We start from the raw sequence: 19,200 nt of genomic DNA on the forward strand, positions 1-19,200 counted from the left end.
TGATTTTAAAGTTATATTTGAAGCAATGCTCTTCAGCTAAATTCGTCCTGTGTAACTCTGTTTTCTAAGCAAGCTTATTGGTAATCTCATCTATATACTTAGGTGTAGTAATACTTACCTATAATGCTAGTGTTAAAATTATTTCTTTTTATTGTTTAAGGAGAAAGCAAAGTAGGAGTCAAGCCCTAGACCTCTCACAGCTGCAGCTGGAGCAGTGCACATGGCTGTCTGCCTGTCCCTGCTGCTCAGCTTTCCTCACACCGATACAGTTCAGGGCTGCCCACTCAGTCCACCATCAGGACAGCCCTCCACAGACACTGCCTGAGCCAACCTGATCTAGACAGTTTCTTGGTACTCCTCAGGTTGTAGGGTTGTGGCAGAGTGACACTAGAACTTCCTGTCACAGATAAATGATCATAGCTGTGATCATCAGAGCAGTGTTGGATGCATGCCCTGGAAACCTCACAAGGTCAGGCAGAGAGGAGAGGCTTGTGGGTCTTCTGGCCTCATGAAGCCCTTAAAAAGCTCTATACCTTGGTGGTACTGATCCTGTTTGGGGACAGCAGGTGCTTCTTATTGCTCCCCAGAAGAGGTGACGTGACACGTAGCTCCTGAACAAGGTGCAAAGAAGCAAAAACTGAGTGGAGAATGCATTAGAGTGAGTGTGACTGTCTGCTGCTGGAATTTGATGTGTGCCTTCTCACTGAGGCTGGGAGGAAGAGTCAGGGGGATGAGGGTAGCCCTGGTGTGCTTGTCTTCTTTGGAGTAGTCTGGATGGCATCCCTCATTACAGTGGCCCTTGCTGGCCGTTGCTATGAAAGGTAAGGCATGCAACGAAGGCTGAGGTACCAGAGGCACTTGCCTGCTCAAGGGAGGCCTTACAGTGGGACCAGACATGCTGGGGGCATCTTCAAGATGGCCTCTGATCTAACAGGTAAACTGGATCAAAGGGGAAAGATTGAACCCCAGGTATTGATCTGATGGAATGGCCAAACTCTCAGCTCTGGGAAGAAGGCAGAGGGATAGGGCTGTCTCCATACAGGCCAGGGAAAGGACTTTGGTGCGCGTATTTCAAGAATGAAGGAACGAGAGCGTGTGAAAGTGAGAAGAGCTAAGGGGAACCCATGACTTGGATAAGACCCTCCATAATAACACAGCCATTTCTAGCTTGGTGTCTGTCGACAGTGGAGTCATGAGGTCTGATACCTCTGTTTCTAGGCCATATGCTGATATATCCAGTTACTATATAATAGAATAATAGAATACTTTCATAAAACATTACTAAGTTTGGTGTGGCATTGATGCTTTTTCACTTGTTGGTATTCAAGAACTTGTTTCTATGGAGACAATTCAAGGATATGTATTGAGTTCCATACACTACATTAGAACAATCCTTCATATTTAAAAGTGAATGATTTCCTAAAGATGGAAACTAAGTAGGTAGGTAGTGTTTTCATACCAGGGTGGGCCTGGCTTCAGCTTGTGGCCTTCTCATTGTCCTTGCTTTTACCTGGCCATAGTCATTTGTCCTGCATGGTGTCTGCAAGTAGTTTATAGAAGCTGCAGTGATCTCATTATGAATGTGGAGATATTTTAAAAATATTTTAACTGTGCGTATGTGTCTGTTGTGTGAGTGTAACCCTTGGGTGCTGGTGTTCATGGAGACCAGAAGTACTGAATCCTCCCAGAGCTGGAGTTCTGGGAGGTTGTGAACCACCTGATGTGGATCCAGGGAACTGAGTGGGAGTCCTCTGCAGGAGCAGTGTGCACAGCCACCCTGCCACCTTCCTAGCTCCGGTGTGGGGTACTCTTAATGATTGTTTCATCCCCTGGAAGCTTTTCTTCTGATCCTGTGACAGAATAGCCTTTGTGAAGTGCAGAGGAGAGAAACAGGTCACCTCCTCCAAGCCGAGCTCAGTTTTGAATATAAAACATCACCCCACCCTCAGAGAAAACAATACACTATTACTTTGAAGATTTAGTTTTCTATTTAAGGTATAAATTCAGTAAATTTTTGTATGGATAGTATCTAGATTTTGTTTGTGTTTCTTTTTGTTTTTGGAGACTGTCTCACCACGTAACTGGCTAGGCTGACCTGAACTCATAGCAACCCACCTCTGTCTGCCTCTAAGTGCTGGGATCAAAGGCTGACAGTGTCTAAAGCTATCTGGGTGGACAGTGTCAGGTTCTGGGGTAAACCTCACTCTCCGTGGCGGCCAGGTGGCTGAGCTTAGCTGTGAAGTCTGCTACAGCCTGTGACCTCTGAACTTGTGTCAGATTTTAGCTTGTTTGATGATTTGAGACAGGGAAATGGGGAGAGCAGCAGGGTCGTTGGCTCTGTTCTTCCAGTTCATAGGAAGCATTTTGAGGTTCTGATAACAAAGAAAGTGGAAAACCTAGAACAGCGTATTCTGAAGTTGTAGTATTTTTATTTTCTATCTACTTCCAGACTTCTGTTTGTCACATGTAATTTGTTGGCTTGCCTTAAATTATTGTTGATGCTTTTCTTTTTACTTTATTTATACAAATCCATCAGTCACACAGCTGTGGACATTTCTGCTCCCTGCTTTCCTGTCTACCCTGGGGCAGTGTCAGGGAAGGCAAGGCTTGCTCTGGGTTGGGTCTGCTTTAGCCAGTGACCTAAAACTGTCAGGTGATATCTTGTGCTGCCTGGAGAAAGCCTGTGGTTTAGACACTGTGCCAAGGGCTTTTGTTTTTCTTTCCTGAAAATGTTATGTTTTTTTGTTTTTGGGGTTTTTTTTTTTTTTTTTTTTTTTTTTTTTTTTTTTTTTTTTTTTGTAGCAACCTTCAAAATGGATGTAGTCAAGTCCTGTAAGTCACATCCAGGTTATCAGAGCAGTAAGGTTCCTTTAGTAACACCATGAATCAGGCTCAAGGTTTCTTAGCAGAAATATAGACCCGCTTCCTTTCCTGCTGCCCTGAAAGTCCTCACCTTCCGTCCTTGGATGCTTGGCTGGTCCTCATCCTCACTTCTCCCTGGCTGCTTGCCTGCTTCTCTGCCCTCTCTGTGTCTGTCCTCACAAATGTGGTGGCTTCTTCCTTTCCTGACTACAGGAAAGCAAGGACTCAACCTGAAAAGCTTGGGGACGTAGGTGTCCCTGAGAGCATACTGGTATTTTCCAGCTCAGTTTCTACCAGAACTGGATGCCATTGCCTGGTCTATGAGGATGACAGGGTTTGTTTGTCTTCATTTTTCAAATAAAATTATTTAACATTAAAAAAAACTTCAGGGCAAAGCAATGTTGTCAGTGTGTGGTAGCTCATGCCTGCAATTTCATATTCAGGAGATAGAGGCAGGAGAATTGGGCTCAAGGTCATCTTTAGCTAAGTAGAGAGTTCAAGGCCAGTTTGGGCTACATGAGATCCAGTGTCAAAAATACCAATCAAACATATCATACCCACCCAAAACCAACCAACCAACCAAAATAACAAGAACAAATAACCATACTGTATCCATCCCCAAACAAACCAACCAACTGAAATAACAAAAAACAAACCCAACCTGGCCAGTGCCAGAGAAGCTGGGAGACTCCATTTCTGTGAGCTTGTCGGTGTGGAGGGAAGGTGCTCAGAGGCCTACACAGAGCAGGGCAAGGGAGGTCTTAGGAAGGGGACGCTTTCCCAGGAAGGAATAGTTTTTCGTTGACAGATTGTGACAGATGTGCTGCCTATGAACTTAAGAGCAAGTACCACACAGTCGAATCCAGATGCAGAAGCCGGGGTCAGAGAAGGAGTGTGTGGGAGAACCAAGGTTTGATTGATCTCTATTGCCACTCTCCAAAATTGAAATGTGTGCGTATGTATGTGTGTAAAAATGTGTATGCAAGGCCTAGAGTTTGATTCCCAGCACCACAAAAAATTTAAAAAGTAATGCTTTACTGACACATTGTTAGACTAATGGTGAAAGAAAGATTAAGCACATGATTTTAAGGTGGGAATAAGAAGCTGATTGGTGTAGACACCAGAAAGGATGAGAAAGAGAGAAAGGGAACTATCGGAGGCAGAGGGGTTCAGTCAGTGAAGGCAAGCGGGAGGAACATGTTTATCTGCAAAGGTGGTTTGCAGGAATTCCAGTGTTTTGTTCTCTGCCAAGTGGTGACCAGAGGCAGTTTCGAATTGAAGGCTGGGCAGAGCAGGTGCACTGGTTTACAAGGGAATGCTGAACAGGGTCAGACAGACACCAAATCAAAGAGAGTCCTCAAAGCAAACAAACCTGTTTCACTGAGCCCATAGTTTGTGAGTTGTGTTTGATTGCTCTGTCACCAATTATCGATGATTCATCTTGTAGCAAGAAATGTACATGTCACTGCTGTGTATGTCACCAGAATTCACATTAGTGAGCCGCTGTAGAATCAGGTGCTGAATCAGGTGTGTCGGCTCTGTTGACTTGGGCTGTGTAGGCCAACAGTGTTGATGGCTGGGATGGAGGGCCACAGCCTCTTGGTTGCTTGCCTACATCAGTAACAGTAGACCCACCAAGGGGGAAGGACTGTCAGTGTGTAGAGAATGTATTTAGCACAGGTGTAGGGGTGTGTGTATCTGTGTCTGTTTGTGTACACATGCACTTGTGTGTGTATATGTGACAAGACATATACACAGATAGGTCATTGGCTTGTTTACTTGCTTTTTTGTTATTTTGTCTTTTTTTTTTCAGAGCTGAGGACCAAACCCAGGGCCTCCTACCACTGAGCTAAATCCCCAACCCCCGTTTACTTGCTTTTTAGCTACAAAATAACTTTGTTTTGTCTGCATACAGGTCCAAGGTCACCATTGGCTAAGTTAAGTAATGTGACGTGCATTCCAGAGACAACTTACAAATACCCCGATTTGCCTATAAACCGGTGTAAAGAAGAGGTAAAAATTTTCCTAATGTGATTTTGCTGTTTGAATAATGCATAACACTATTGGTAACATGTGGGGGATTAATGTACATAAGCTGGAAGAAAAGCCAGCAGTCGCACAAAACACCTCCGCAGAGCCTAGGCTAACCCCGAGTATGACTTGCTCAGACATACCACAGGTTTACTCACCTGTGATCTGTCACACTGAAACAGACAGTAGTATGCTCTCCCTTCCTGGTGGAGCTTTTTGTGTAAGAAGCACACAGCCAGGTGTTGCTATGGAGAAGGACTATGTCCCAGCATCTGCTTGGTCCCACACTGGGGGCTGTGTGGCTGCTGCTCTCTTTTTCTGCTTGTTGGCTGACTTGCAAGAGAGCACACACCCAAGGCCCCGTAGGAGTAGGAAGGGTCGATGACTGACTAGTTATGTGTTGCTAAGTATGGTTAGAAGTAAGTAAATTTAAACCATTACTTAATTTAGTGAAAAAAGAGTTGTAGATAAGATAGGAAATGTCCCAGACTGAGTCATGCTTTTGTGGATCTACTTCATTATCTTAGGCTGGGAAATTCACACTTATCTGTATTTGCTGGCCATTGCGGATTGTTAGAAGAGTGACTAGGATTTTACAATATGACAACATGCTGTAAGGGACAGTGTCACTAATTGCTCAAAATTTATCTTAAGGACTTGAAATGAAAGTTTAAAGTCACGTAACTATATTGACAGGTTTGGCTTTTTTTGTTTTTGTTTTTGTAGAATTGCATGTAGTATCTATTAAATAACAGACATTTAGACTTAGAACCATAGAAATCAAGTTTGAAAGTTTCTTCCCTTTTTTTTTTTTTTGAAACAAGAAATTGAAACACAGGGGTTGGGAATTTAGCTCAGTGGTAGAGCGCTTGCCTAGCAAGCTCGAGGCCCTGGGTTCGGTCCTCAGCTCTGAAAAAAAAAAAAAAAAAAAAAAAAGAAATTGAAACACAAAGCTCTAGTGACTTCAGCCTGGTTTCTGTAGCTCTCAACAGTTACACACAGGGTGTGGTGTTGTCCACCTGCAATTCCAGAACTTGGGGCTATGTAGTGTGGCCTTGTGTCATAAACCAGCCATCCAGCTGACACCCAGTCACCAGTTGATAGGAGAAGTGATCTGTTCTGTGATGTGAGGCTGTTGGACTGAGTTTAGGGTGAGCCGGCCTGGAAGTCTTCTCAAGACAGGTGATTTTTTTTTTTTAATTTCAGGTTATTTCCTTGATAGAAAGCAATTCTGTGGTGATCATACATGGTGCCACAGGAAGCGGCAAGAGCACGCAGCTTCCACAGTATGTCCTGGACCACTACACGCAGCGCTCTGCCTTCTGCAACATCGTAGTCACCCAGCCACGGAAAATAGGGGCCAGCAGTATTGCCAGGTGGATCAGTAAGGAGCGCTCCTGGACTCTGGGTGGCTTGGTCGGCTATCAGGTGAGACACACAGAGAAAGTGAGCATCCTCTTCTTGTTAGTTTTTTATTCTATGTAAGTTGATGTCACTGTATAACTATTTTCTACTGGAAGTTAATGACCAGAACTATGCTATAATTAAAAAAATATTGAAAGTAAAATTTTTGAAAATAATTTTAAATTCCTCCTGCAGTTGAATAGGGGAGAAAGGAGAGTTCCCTGGTGCTTTTTATTATTTGATCTTTTTCATTGGACCTTTGTAACATAAAAGGTTGTGTCACATACCTTGTGGACAGCCTCATGGCATAGGATAATCTTTGCCCAGAACAGAAGGAAAGAATCCGTTCAGAGCACGACTTTTTGTTTGGACCCCACTTATCTTCTGAAACACAGTAACTGTCTTTCTTCCTCCCTTAGTGAAGTGGACATTGATATGGGTAGTTAAATGGGAGCCAGTGAAACCTACACCTCGTTCCTCCCTTTTCCTTCCTCGATGTTAGGTCGGGCTAGAGAAAATAGCGACAGAAGACACGAGGTTAATCTACATGACCACTGGAGTCCTGCTGCAGAAAATCGTCAGTGCCAAGAGCTTGGTGGAATTCACACACGTGTTTATTGATGAGGTGAGTGCTCTGCTGTCTGGGCAGGACCTTATTTCCAGGGCATTGTAGGCAGCCATCCTGTGTCCTTGCAATAAGGTTCTTTCTGATCCTTCTATACCTGTGAGGGTGAACTATCTGCTTTATTCTTTGTTCTCTGTCTCTCAAAATATAGATGGGATGAGGACCAGGAAAGGGTTGCTTTGTAGAGCAGAGAGCCATAGGCAGGTTGTAGCCACATATCAGATCTGGCACAGGCTTTCTGTGAGATGTCACTCGAGCACTTTCCCTCACTTGTGTTTTTGAGGTTTGAGTTGCCTCTGGCCTGTAGCTCAGCAGGGTGCAGGAGTTGCAAGGGATGCTCGCCATCCTGCTGGAGACTGCTGTCCTCAGCCCACATATGGAGGCAGACTTTCTGCTAGTCAATCAAAGATGACAATAGTTTTAAAAACATGTGCTGAGGGTGTAGTTGAGTTGTAGAGTACTGGCCTAGCATATGAGAGGCTCTGAGTTTAATCACCAGTACTGCAGGAAAAACTTTAATAAAGGGAAGATGCATTCATCTACTCTGAAAAGGGCCTTCTGCATTTCTGCTGTGTCTGTGAGGCTGAGACATTGGGGACAAGATCATTATTAGCTACAGAGTAAAGCCTTGTCAGTCTTGAGAGATAGTGGCTGTTCCCTTCCATTAGCAGGGAGAGATCTGGATATAATCCTACTGTTCAGTGCGCTGTCATGTGTCCTAACCCAGCTGGGCTTCTTTTGGAAACAGGTCGTGCCCTACTGCTTTAGGTGGGACAGGCTGGTGTGGATGGAGAAGTTGTAGATCCCTGAGTGGCTCAGTCTGGATCTGCATTTGAGTAGGACTGGAGCTGCTGCCTCACGTGTGCTCCTTGGTGATCTTGTTGAAGTTCTGCTTGCTTGCCCTAGACTCTGACCTTGCTTGATATGGTTCACCAGCTTCTGACTGGCCAGCCTCTTACCCATCCAAAGCTTCTGTTCTTTGTGGGCATACAGTTTTTTTTCAACCTATTTTTAATAAGGGTTTAACTTCTCCTCTAGCCTACCACCCAGCAGAGTAGTGGAAGAGAAAAGTTATTAGAATCTGCGGGGAAGTGGAGTTCTTTGGGGGTGAGTGATCTGTCCCACAGCTAACACCAAACACAACTCAACAGTTTTGGACCAGTCCTATAGGCAGGCAGACACCACACATGAACCATCAACTGTTGTTCAATCCTGAAGAAACTGCCAGGCTCACCAACCATCCTGAGGTGAATCTGCAGAAGCAGGAAGCTGCCTCAGGAACCTCGAGAGCAGTTCTTGGGCGAGTTTCTCTCAATGTCAGAGTTATCACAACACTATGTTGTGCTCAACAACACTATGTAAGGCGAACCAATACATTTGTGTCTTTAGCAAAGAATAGTGAAACGGACCAAGCCAAACCAAGGCTCAGTGCTTGTCTCCCACTGTCTGTGGGTCATATTTATACTCCTTCATCAAGTGTCCTTTCATATGCTTGCTATATCCAAACATCCTTTTACCTGTGTCTGCTTCAGGACAATATTCTTTCACATGTTTGCTTTAGCACGACATCCTTTTACTTGTGTGCCCCAGAAAAACATCATTTGACATAACTGACTTTCCAAGGAACTAGAAGTTTCCTCTTCAGTTATTTCTATCTTGGAACATGACTTGCAGTTCTGTCACCAGCATTAGACTGGTTTATCTTTAACTTCAACTTGCTGGAATGACAAACCACTGGAGAGGAATCAGCAACACTGGGAATGTTGCTGTTAAGCGGGCAGGCTTCAGGGAACTGAGCGTTGCTCTGCTCTAATGCCAGTGGGTCCCAAAGAGGAACATTGAGGATGACAGTGACCCACGTGATACCCTCTGGATTGTGGGCAGATGCTGTTTGTGCACTCTTAATCCGAATAGGCATGAGTCCCCTAAAGACCTGTACTGAGCCGAGAAACCTAGTTTAGTTGAAAATCTAGGGGCATGAAGGTCCTCTTTACCCTCTCTCATCAGGTGACATGTGCCTCTTTTTGTAAAATTCCATTTTCGTGTGTGTGATATGCCTGTGGATATGCATGTTTCAGTGTGTGTTGTCACATGTATGTGTAGGTACATGTGCATACACATGCTTATATTATGGAAGCTTAAGGTTGATATCTGGAAGCATCTTTGGTCCCTTTTCCACCTTATTAGTAGAGGCAGGGTTTTGAATCAAGCCAGATCTTGCCTAGATGACTAGCAACTTCCTCTGATGAGTCTCCTGTCTTCACCATCTGATGCTGGAATTACAGACCCACTGTGTTTACCTTGTATTTACACGGATTGTTTGTGCAACCTTTACTGCCTTCACGTGTGTTCTTGATGCCTTCTTTTTATGTAGGTACATGAACGAACGGAGGAGATGGATTTTCTGCTCTTGGTAGTCCGTAAACTCTTGAGGACAAATTCACGTTTTGTGAAGGTAAATTTTTAGATTTCATTGTTTCTCCCTTTTTAACAGTTGGATGTTGTGCTGGTTCGGTTTTGTCAATGTGATGCAAACCTAGATATATCTGGCAAAGTGACTCTTAACTGAGAAAATGGCTTCATAAGATTGGCCTTGCTCAGTGCTGGTGGCACACTCTTTTAATCCCAGCATTTGGGGGACAGAAGCAGGAGGATCTCTGTGAGTTCGAGACCAGCTTGGTCTATAGTGAGAGTTTCAGGACAGTCATGGGTATACAGAGAACCCCACTCCACCCAAAGAAAAAGATTTGCCTGTAGGCAAGGCTGTAGGGCATTTCTGATTAATGGTCTATGTGGAAGTACCCTGTTCACTGTGGAAGGTGTCATTTCTGAGCAAGTGTGTATGAATGGCATGAGAAGCAAGCTGAGTAAACCGTGAAGAGCAAGTCAGAAATCAGCATTTCCCCTGGTCTCTGCTTAAGTGTTTACCACCAGGTCTCTTCCTTGAATTCTTGCCCTGACTTCCCTCAGTGATAGATTCTGACCTAAGACTTGTAAGATGAAATAAATCCTTTCCTCTCAAGTTGCTATTGGTCATGGTGTTTATCCAGCAATAGAAACCCTAAGACAGATACAGTCTCCTGGACTCTATTGTCAAACATCATACTCCAGATCCTGCCTGGTAGGAGGCCCAGGGCATACTTTATACCGTTATAATCTAGATACTACACAAGAAAAAAATCAAGATAGTCTAAAACTCATTGGAAGCCACCCTTACTGAAGAGAAATAGAGGAGGAGTGGCTGGAGAGGAGAGCGAGGGGAATTGTGGGAGAGGAACTGTGAGGAGAGATGGGAAACTGTGGTCAGGATGTAACAAAACAATAAGTAAATAAAAGGCCTCTCAGTGGTTGTCCAGGGTGGGAGGATGTAGCAAGTGGGCCTGGGCTCTGAGGAGGCTGGCACTACTCACCGCTGGGCTCTGTTCCCTGCAGGTGATCCTCATGTCTGCCACCATCAACTGCAAGCAGTTTGCAGACTACTTTGCTGTTCCCGTTCAGAACAAGATGAACCCTGCATATGTTTTTGAAGTGGAAGGCAAGCCCCACGCTATTGAAGAGTATTACCTTAATGATTTGGGGCACATTTATCATAGTGGGGTATGTTGGGATACGTTGCTTCTTTTATAGTGAATGGACTTTGGTTTCTGACAAATTGAATACCCCAGGTATGGTTGGGAGGCCCTTTTGGAACTTGTCAGAGCAGAAACATGGGAGCAAGGGGGTGGAGAAAAAAAGGGAGGAAAAGACTGGGCTTTTGTTACAGCTGTGAGCTAGTAAATATGCACATCATAGAAATCATGGAGACTGGTATCACGCCTCACTCATGTTGAAAGTCTAAGCTTCGAATTTCAGTCGCTGTAACTGGAGATTCACTTACGGATGGGTAATTGCACTTGAGACAGGACTCTGACTAGGTGTATGTTTTCTAGTAGAGAGTGACAATGAAGACTGGGGACAGATGTAGACATGTGGGACACTTGCTTTGTTTAAATCAAAGTAAGCTTGTCATAACCAAGTTACTAGAATTATAATATATTGGGAAATGGTTATTTCCCAATACTAGCTGACTTAGTTTACGCTAAGTAATGGTTGAAAGAATATTTCCATATATAACTAACTTCTGGCCTCATAAAGACTCCTTTCTGCATGTCCAGGACAACATGATGTATGGGGTCTCGCAGATTGTAGTTGATCCAGTTATTTTAAAAAAATGCTTTCTTACTCTTGGTGAGAAACACAGAAAGGCTATTAATAGACTCTGTGGAAACTGTTGTGGGATTGGAGAAACACTGTGGCTGTGGCCTCAGCTCCTGCAGAGCTCTGTGCAGAGATGGGTCTGTTGGCCTGACTGCATGAGGTTGGTGCCCAGTGTTGTATAAAGGACCCCCCCCCCAGAGAAATTCTAAGCCACTAGGACAAATTTGGGTTTGCTTAATGTTCAAAGTAGTCTAGCAATCTTCTAAGCCTTGGCAGACAGCTGCATGTCACGTGGTATTCTTAGGGCACAATGGGAGATGAAGTAGTTCCTGTGCATAGCTGTTGGGATGGTGGTGCTCTTTGAGGCAGAGATTTGATACCCTGGAAGGGCTCTCTCTGACTTGGGAATAGGAAACGACTCCCAAGTTCCCTGAGCCTCTAATGCAGTTTACCTTGTGCCTTAAAAGTAGTCTCTGCTTGAGTTCTTGGGTTCCATCTACGTTGCCAGTGATTTCAACATCACACATCTCAGGGATCCCTGCACCAAGTGGTCAAGAGTGGCTATGAATGGAATTATTAGTATTGTTGATTATTATTATTATTATTATTATTATTATTATATTACTTAGGGTTTTTTAGAGTGATGGCTAAAGGTGTGCACACACATCTTAGCCAGCATTTTTCTCTATTTAGTTATTCTGTTTCTTTTATTTTTTTCAGCTCCCCCCCTATCGTCTGGAGGAGCCAGTGATAACAAAGGATGTCTATGAAGTTGCTGTCTCTCTAATTCAGATGTTCGATGACCTGGACATGAAGGAGAGTGGGTAAGAGCCCCTCCAGCTACAGCTCCACGTGCATAACTTGAAACTCTGCTCACTCCTTTGCAATGACGTAGTGTTTTTACAGTATTAAGGGAATAGCTGTAGACTTGGGCTTGAGCTGTGGTCTTCCTGCCTTCAGGTGCTGGGGTTTCAGGTTTGTGTTGCCTTTGCAGCGGTCACACAGCGGTCACGGTCACTGCAAACTTCTACTAACAGAAGTCAAAGCCCTGCTGAGTGCAGCATTAAGACTGTTGTTTGTTTTAAGCTAGCATTGAGCCAAAAAGTGGGATGGTGGCTTTTTCAGATGTAGGAGTCATACAGCTTTTTCTGCTTGCCTTTGTTTCAGGAATATTTTCTGACACCCCATAGGCAATTTAGATGTTTGCTCTTTTAGCTTTTTTTTTTTTTTTTTAATTTGAGGGTTTTTTGTTTAGGTTCTAAGTGCTAGTTTGCATCTCATAAATAGCATTTATTATTTTAGAGACAAATAATGTTAATGTGCGTTCTCCTCCCTTAGTAGCCAAAGCTAGATGGCTGGGTGACATTTTTCCTGTAGACCTTGGGATATCCCTGAATTAATCCATGTCAAATCTGGACTTCTTACCTTGGATGATTTTCATTCATTCCAAATTCTGCCTTCCAAAGACTATTTTGGCAAATGTTCCCAGCTTTTATTTGGGTAAAAAGTTATTTTATTTCAATTTCATCCTTGTTTAAAAAAAATCTAAGTCAGCAGATAAAAACTTGAGCTGCAGCAATAGCATCGGTGAAGTGCTTGGTTTGCAGGACCTGAGTTTGATCCCCAGAAACTAGAGGGAAAAAGCCAGGCAGGATGGTATGTGCTTGTAATTCTACTGGGAAGAGGTAGGCAGGTGGCCCTGATGTCCGTCTGTCCTGATTGGTGAGAGACCCTGTCTGGAAAAAGGTGGTCAGAGTTCTTGAAGATGAAACCCAAAGCTGGCACACTTTTCTGTCTCACCTCCTCCCACAGTCTCCCCTTCCTCCCCATCCCTTAGTTCCTTCCTTCTTCCCTTCTTCCTGTCTCCTTCCTCCTCCTTTTCCCTCCTCTCTCCCTACTCCTGCACGCACATACTCCCCCACCCATGTACACACATGCAAATGCATACATTAAAACCCCTGTGTCTTTACTGTATATAGCATGACTCGAAGCTGCAGGCATTGGATGGACCCGGTAGTCAGTGGCTACAGACACTGGCTCTCATTCTTACATGTATTCACTGCTGGTGGCTGCAGGCTGGGCTTCTGTCACCTCAAATGCTTGGACCAGGATGTTTCTTTCATTGGAGTGTTTTCAGACTTCAGTGGCTAAATCCATAAACACCCCAAACTCAAAAACATTTTTAGGCTCAAAGTCAGACACTAGAGTAGTTACATTTTGGATTTTCAGTGCAGGAACCCCCAACTTGTGTGAGCTCTAGGTTCTTAGACGCTCCCTGCATTTTACTTTTCTAACTGTGTACACAGTGTCTCTGCCCTTAGTATGTAACAAAATGCATCTTTTTTTCTTAGCACTCTTTCTAAATGTGGTGCCATTTCCCTGTAACCTCCTGGCTTGTGTTACCACCACAGTGCTAAAGATCCTTTCTGTCTCATTGCTCCCCGTAGGTGTCTCTTCGCTCTGGCTAACTCAGATATCATCTTTGTCTTTGATGACCTACAGCCTCAGCCCTGGGAGCAGGAGTGGGTGTCTTTGGTTCCTGTGTTGTGATTGAGTGGGCTCTTGAGTCTCAGCACTGTTAAATGCTGCTCAACAGCCTTTGCTCCTGTGGCTTCTTGTCTGAGCCCTTAATGTATGTGCCATGTTCTCCTTTTTCTTTGTGCTGTATACCCTGATTGTTCCTCAGGGAAGAACTTCCCCTCTTCCTGCACATTAAGTACTTTACCCACCAAGCCATCTCCTTGGCCCTGACGTCCACACTGACCACGGCTTATCTATTTACCTTCTGTCCTTTTGATTGTCCCTAAGCCTCAAACTATGTAGAGTGCTGGCTTTATGTAGATCTGGCATCCAGCTCACTGGATAAAGTCTAAGGAGCACAGCTGCCGGCGTCCATGTGGAACATGGTTAGCTTCTGAAGGAGCCATTAGTCCATCTTTCATCATGGCTGCTCTGTGGCTCCAATGCTTTGACAACTCTCTCTGTGTGTTTGGGTTTTGCTCTCAGGTGGGCATGGTGCTAACTTACTGCTGCTTCCACAGAGGCTTGTTCATGTCTTTGCCCATTTTTCAATCCAGTTATTTATCTGTTGTTTTTGTTTATTTGTTTGAGACAAGGTGTCACTACATAGCACTGGTTGACTTGGAACTTGCTAAGTAGACCAGGTTGGCCTAGAACTTACAGATCTTGCCACCTCCACCTCTCAAGTGCTGGGATGAAAAGTATAGTCACCATACCTGTTTTTGTATTTTTTAATGCTTAATTTAAGTATTCTATGTGTATTTAGATAACAGTTCTTTATGTTAGAAAAACTCTTTGTAAACACCTTTTCATTTATGAGTCTTGTTGTCTTATTTTTAAAGGATTGATGGATTTTTGTTAGTTTCAGTCAATTTTTTGTGTGCCCCACTTGTCCTAAATGCATTGAGCCTTCTTGGGGTGTCTGTTACATCCTTGGGCTGGACCCACCTATCCTTGTACACTTGTTTCTGGTCATTCACCAGTTTTAACACTACTCCATACCAGGACCCATCTGTTCTTCCAGGGAGTCTAGCTCTTGTAGAGAGTAATGTGAGTCTGTCCTTTAAAAAGAAACCAGACTCTGGTTTGCATTTTGTTACTGGTTTGTCACTGTTTGCAGGTATTTTCAATGGTCATAGCTGAAAATGAGGGAATAAGTAATGTGTGCTTGTGTGTGTGTGTGTGTGTGTGTGTGTGTGTGTGTGTGTGTGTGAGCGTGCGCGCGCATTTGTGTGGGGTGGTGGTGGCTGGAGGACACCCTGGATGTCCTCCGCAGGATTACAGCCCAGCTCCTTCGAGTCAAGGTTTCTCACTGGCCTGAAGCTCACAGCAGTTAGGTTAGGCTACTTGGCAGTCAAGTGGAGGTCTCTCCTGTCTCTTGCTCCCCAGAACTGGAATCACAATGCATCCAACGATTTTACCACGGTTCTGAGGATTGAACTTAGTTTCTTATGTTTGAGGCAAGTGAGAATTTTGCCAGCTAAGCTCTTTAATTTATAAAATTGAATTTTGTAAACTATAATTTTAAATTTATAAAATCCCAGCCATTACTCTTTAATTTATAAAAACTATAAACTATTACTCTCTCTGTGTGTGTGTGTGTGTGTGTGTGTGTGTGTGCTTGTGTCTCAGTGTACACATGTCAGTCAGAGGACACCCGTGTGGAGTTCGTTCTCTGCTTCCACGTTTGTGTCCTAGTGATGGATGCAGGCTGTTAGGCTAGCAGCCCAGCCTTTACCCACACAGAGCGCGTAGAGCCAGCTCACTGCCCAAGCCCTTGTTTTTTGAAATGGGATTTTTTTTATGTTCTTAGACTGATTTTGAACTGGGCTCAACAAGTTTTCTGCCTCAGCCTCCCAGATATTTGATATTACAAGTGTGCAGCACCATGCTAAGCTTAGGAATTTTTTATTTACTTATTTATTTTTAAATTTATTTTCTCTTGTGTGTGCGAGTGTGTGTGTGTGTGTTTGTGTGTGTGTGTGTGTTGTGTGTGTTGTGTGCATGTGTACATGTGTGTATGTGGAGACCAGAGGACAGCTTTATATTTTATCAGGAACATCACCACCTCCTTTGAAGAAGGGTTCTCACTGGCCTAGAGCTCACAGTGCAAGCCGGGCTGGTCAGTGAGTCCCAGGACCCCACTGTCTCTGCCTCCGCAGTGCTAGGATTTAAGCAGATGTCACCAGACCTTGCATGTTTATGTGAGTGCTAGGGATTAACTCAGGTCTCATGATTGTGAGGCAGGTACTTTACTGTCTCCCTAGCTCCTTGGGAATATAATTTAAAACCAGTCCCCTATGTAGTACAGGTTAGTCTTGAACCCCATAAATTTTTCTATGGTCACTTTAGTGATTGACTTTTCATAAACTTTGGATAAACACCACTTTTTAAAAATCATTTTTTATTTTTTGTAGTAATTTATTTCTTAATTCACTTTATCTCAATCACAGTCTCCACCTTTCCAGTTCCACACTTACAAGTCTCTCCCTCCATTGCTCTCTCTCCTTCTCAGAGGAGGGGAAGCCCCCCACCCTGGGTACCACCCCACCCTGGGACATCTTAATCTCAACAGGACTAGGCACATTGTTTCCCACTGAGGCCAAGCCAGGCATTTCAGGTAGGGGAAGGGATCCAGTGGCAGGGAACAGAGACCAGACAGCACCTGCTTCACTTGTTAGGAGACCCACATGAAGCTTCACACTTGGAAAAATGTGTACAGGGCTTAGGTCCAGCTCCTGCTGCTCCTTCTATGGTGGTTCAGTCTCTGTGAGCCCCCATAGGCCCAGGTTAGTTGACTCTGTAGATCTTGTGATGTCCTTGATCTGTCTAGTTTCATCAGTCCTATTCCCCCCTCTTCCACAAGATTCCCCGAGCTCTGCGTCTTGTTTGTCTGTGGGTCTCTGCATGTTTCTATCAGCTGCTGGATGAAGCCTCTCAGGAGACAGTTATGCTAGGCTTTTGTCTGAAAGTATAGCAGAGTATTATTAACAGTGTAGGGGTTGGCTCTCTCCCATGGGATGAGTCTTAAGTTGGGGCAGTCACTGGTTGGCTGTTTCCTCAATTCTCTGCCCCATCTTTATCCCTGTACATCTTGTAGGCTGAACACATTTTGGGTGGAAGGTTTTCTTAGTCAGGGTTTGTATTCGTGCACAAACATCAGGACCAAAAAGCAAGTTGGTGAGGAAAGGGTTTATTCAGCTTACACTTCCATATCACTGTTCATCACTAGAGGAAGTCAGGACTGGAACCCAAGCAGGTCAGGAAGCAGGAGCTGATGCAGAGGCCATGGAGGGATGTCACTTACTGGCTTGCTTCCCCTGGCTTGCTCAGCTTGTTTTCTTATAGAACCCAGGTCTACCAGCCCAGGGATGGCACCACCCACAATGGGCTGGGCCCTTTCTTCTCGATCACTAGTTGAGGAAATGTCTTACAGCTGGATCTCATGGAGGCATTTCCTCAACTGAGACTCCTTTCTCTGTGATAACTCCAGCTGTGTCAAGTTGACACAAAACCAGCCAATATAAAGGTTTTATGGGTGAATCAATGTCATCCTTCCTCCTCTGTAAATCCTGCCTGGCCCACAGGAGGTGGCCACCTCAGTCTCTGTATCCCCTTCTGGTAGGGATCCCAACTAGGGTCACCCCCATAGAGTTCCTACGTCCTCTCCTTCTGGCCTCCGTCCCAGGTCTCTAGCTAGTCCTAGAGACCCCCCCAACCGATTTCCATTCTCACTTCAGCCCTCTCCTGCCCCTCCCTGCCACCTGATCACCATCCCTGCTCCTCTCCTCACCTCCTCTCCTACCCAGTTCCCTCCCATCCATATCCCAGGACTGTTTAGTTTCCTTTCTGAGTGAGGTTTGTGCATCCTCCCTTGGTACCTAGTTATTGCCCAGTTTCTTTGGGTCTGTGATTATAGCATGGTTGCTTCTGGCTATTGTCCTCTTATAAGTACATATCTTGCATGTCTTTCTGGCTCTGGGTTACCTCATTCAGGATTATATTCTCTAGTTCCATGCATTTGCCTGCAAATTTCATGATGTCTTTGTTTTTAATAGCTGACTAGTGTTCTGTTGTGTAAATGAACCACATTTTCTTTATTTATTCTTCAGTTGGGGGACATCTAGGTTGTTTGCAGCTTCTGGCTATTACAAATAAAGCTGCTATTAACATAATTGAGCAAGTGTCCCTGTGGTATAGTGGGACATCTTCTGGGTATATGCTCAGAAGTGGTACAGCTAAATCTTGGGGTAGAACTATTTACAGTTTTCTGAGAAACCACCAGTTGATTTCCAGAGTGGCTGTACAAATTTGCATTTTGATAAGTCAGATTTCATCTAACAGTTTTCCTTTGAGCCAATGGTTGTTTCCCCCAGTGCTGGTATTGAACCCAGGTCTTTGCACGTGTTAAACAAATGCCTTTTTCCATTGTGCCTCCAGCCCATTTTTATATGTTGATATTAAACTTGAATCCTGCAACTTGTTGAACCTGTTAGAATCTCCCCCCTCTGTGTGTGTGTTCATGTGCATGTGCTTGTGCACTTGTGTGTGTGTTCCGTTTTCACCCCTTGGGTGTTGTTCCTCAGACACCATTTGAAACAATGTCTTTTGCTGGTCTAGAACTCACTGGCTAGGCTCTGCTATTTTGGGTGGCCAGCAAACCCCAGAGATCTGTCTGTTTCCTCCTCCCAGAACTGGAAGACAAGCCTTTCCATGTGGGTTAGCACATACCCTTCTCTTCCATTGAGGATGTTGTTCCCAGATGGCAGCCTGACTTGCCCTTCTTGGACTTTTATATGGCTACCTCCTTCATGTCCCTGTCGTCTCTGAGCAGTCACTTCATAAACAGCTATACAACTCTTTTTATGACTATCTGAATGTTTTTCCAGCATGTATGTGTACCATGTGTATGTCTGGTGCCTATGGAGGCTAGAATAGGACATCAGATCCCTGGACTGGAGTTACAGATTCTTATAAGTAACCACGTTGGTGCTGGAAATTGAACCTGGGTCCCCTGGAAGAGAAGCCAGTGCTTTTTAACCAATGAGACATCTCTCCAGCACCAGCTCTATGCCCTTTGTCCTGTTTGTCTTTCAGTCTTGTTGCTGAGCTGACAGAGCCTTCTTCTTTCTTCACACACTTCCCAGTCTGTCCCTTTAGCCTGGGGATGAGCTGCAGAGCAGTGCAGGGTCCTTGTGTCTGTTCCTGTCCCAGGGTGCATAGAGGTAGGCATGAAGTGCAGGGAGGGCCACAGGTCTGTGGAGGAGAAAATTTCTATTTCATACAGAAATAACCCTGGTAGTAAGAAGTGGTTATTCTAGATCTGCATCTGTTAGCATCCTTTGTAGTAATAATCTGGATTTTTAATAAAGTCTGCTTATAGTTATTCTAAGGTTTGTACTTTGGGGTTCTGGATTACAGTATCTAAATTTGCAGGAAAACTTTTGCAGATAGTGTCTTATGGGCAAATGCAGTGGGAATAAAGAACCACGGCCTTCTGCCTGGTTGGCCTCCCTCTGTGAGCCCCTATGTTCATGTGAACTGAAGACTGTTACCTGACA

The 19,200-nt window shown here is 44.3% G+C and overlaps 1 protein-coding gene across 1 annotated transcript in view; it reads left to right on the forward strand.

The window, feature by feature from the left end:
* Positions 1–19,200, forward strand: part of TDRD9 (tudor domain containing 9) — a gene marked incomplete at both ends in the record, with an annotated part of 90,458 nt that overhangs the window by 18,541 nt on the left and 52,717 nt on the right. The window contains 6 exons of the mRNA XM_080941058.1: positions 4,778–4,875; positions 6,100–6,321; positions 6,800–6,922; positions 9,297–9,377; positions 10,355–10,519; positions 11,840–11,943. Of these exons, the coding sequence (XP_080797184.1) occupies positions 4,778–4,875; positions 6,100–6,321; positions 6,800–6,922; positions 9,297–9,377; positions 10,355–10,519; positions 11,840–11,943 (793 nt within the window). The remainder of the gene's footprint in view (positions 1–4,777; positions 4,876–6,099; positions 6,322–6,799; positions 6,923–9,296; positions 9,378–10,354; positions 10,520–11,839; positions 11,944–19,200) is intronic.

The sequence above is a fragment of the Micromys minutus genome (genome assembly GCF_963924665.1).
Source record: "Micromys minutus genome assembly, chromosome: 1".
In the NCBI taxonomy this organism is placed as follows: domain Eukaryota; kingdom Metazoa; phylum Chordata; class Mammalia; order Rodentia; family Muridae; genus Micromys; species Micromys minutus.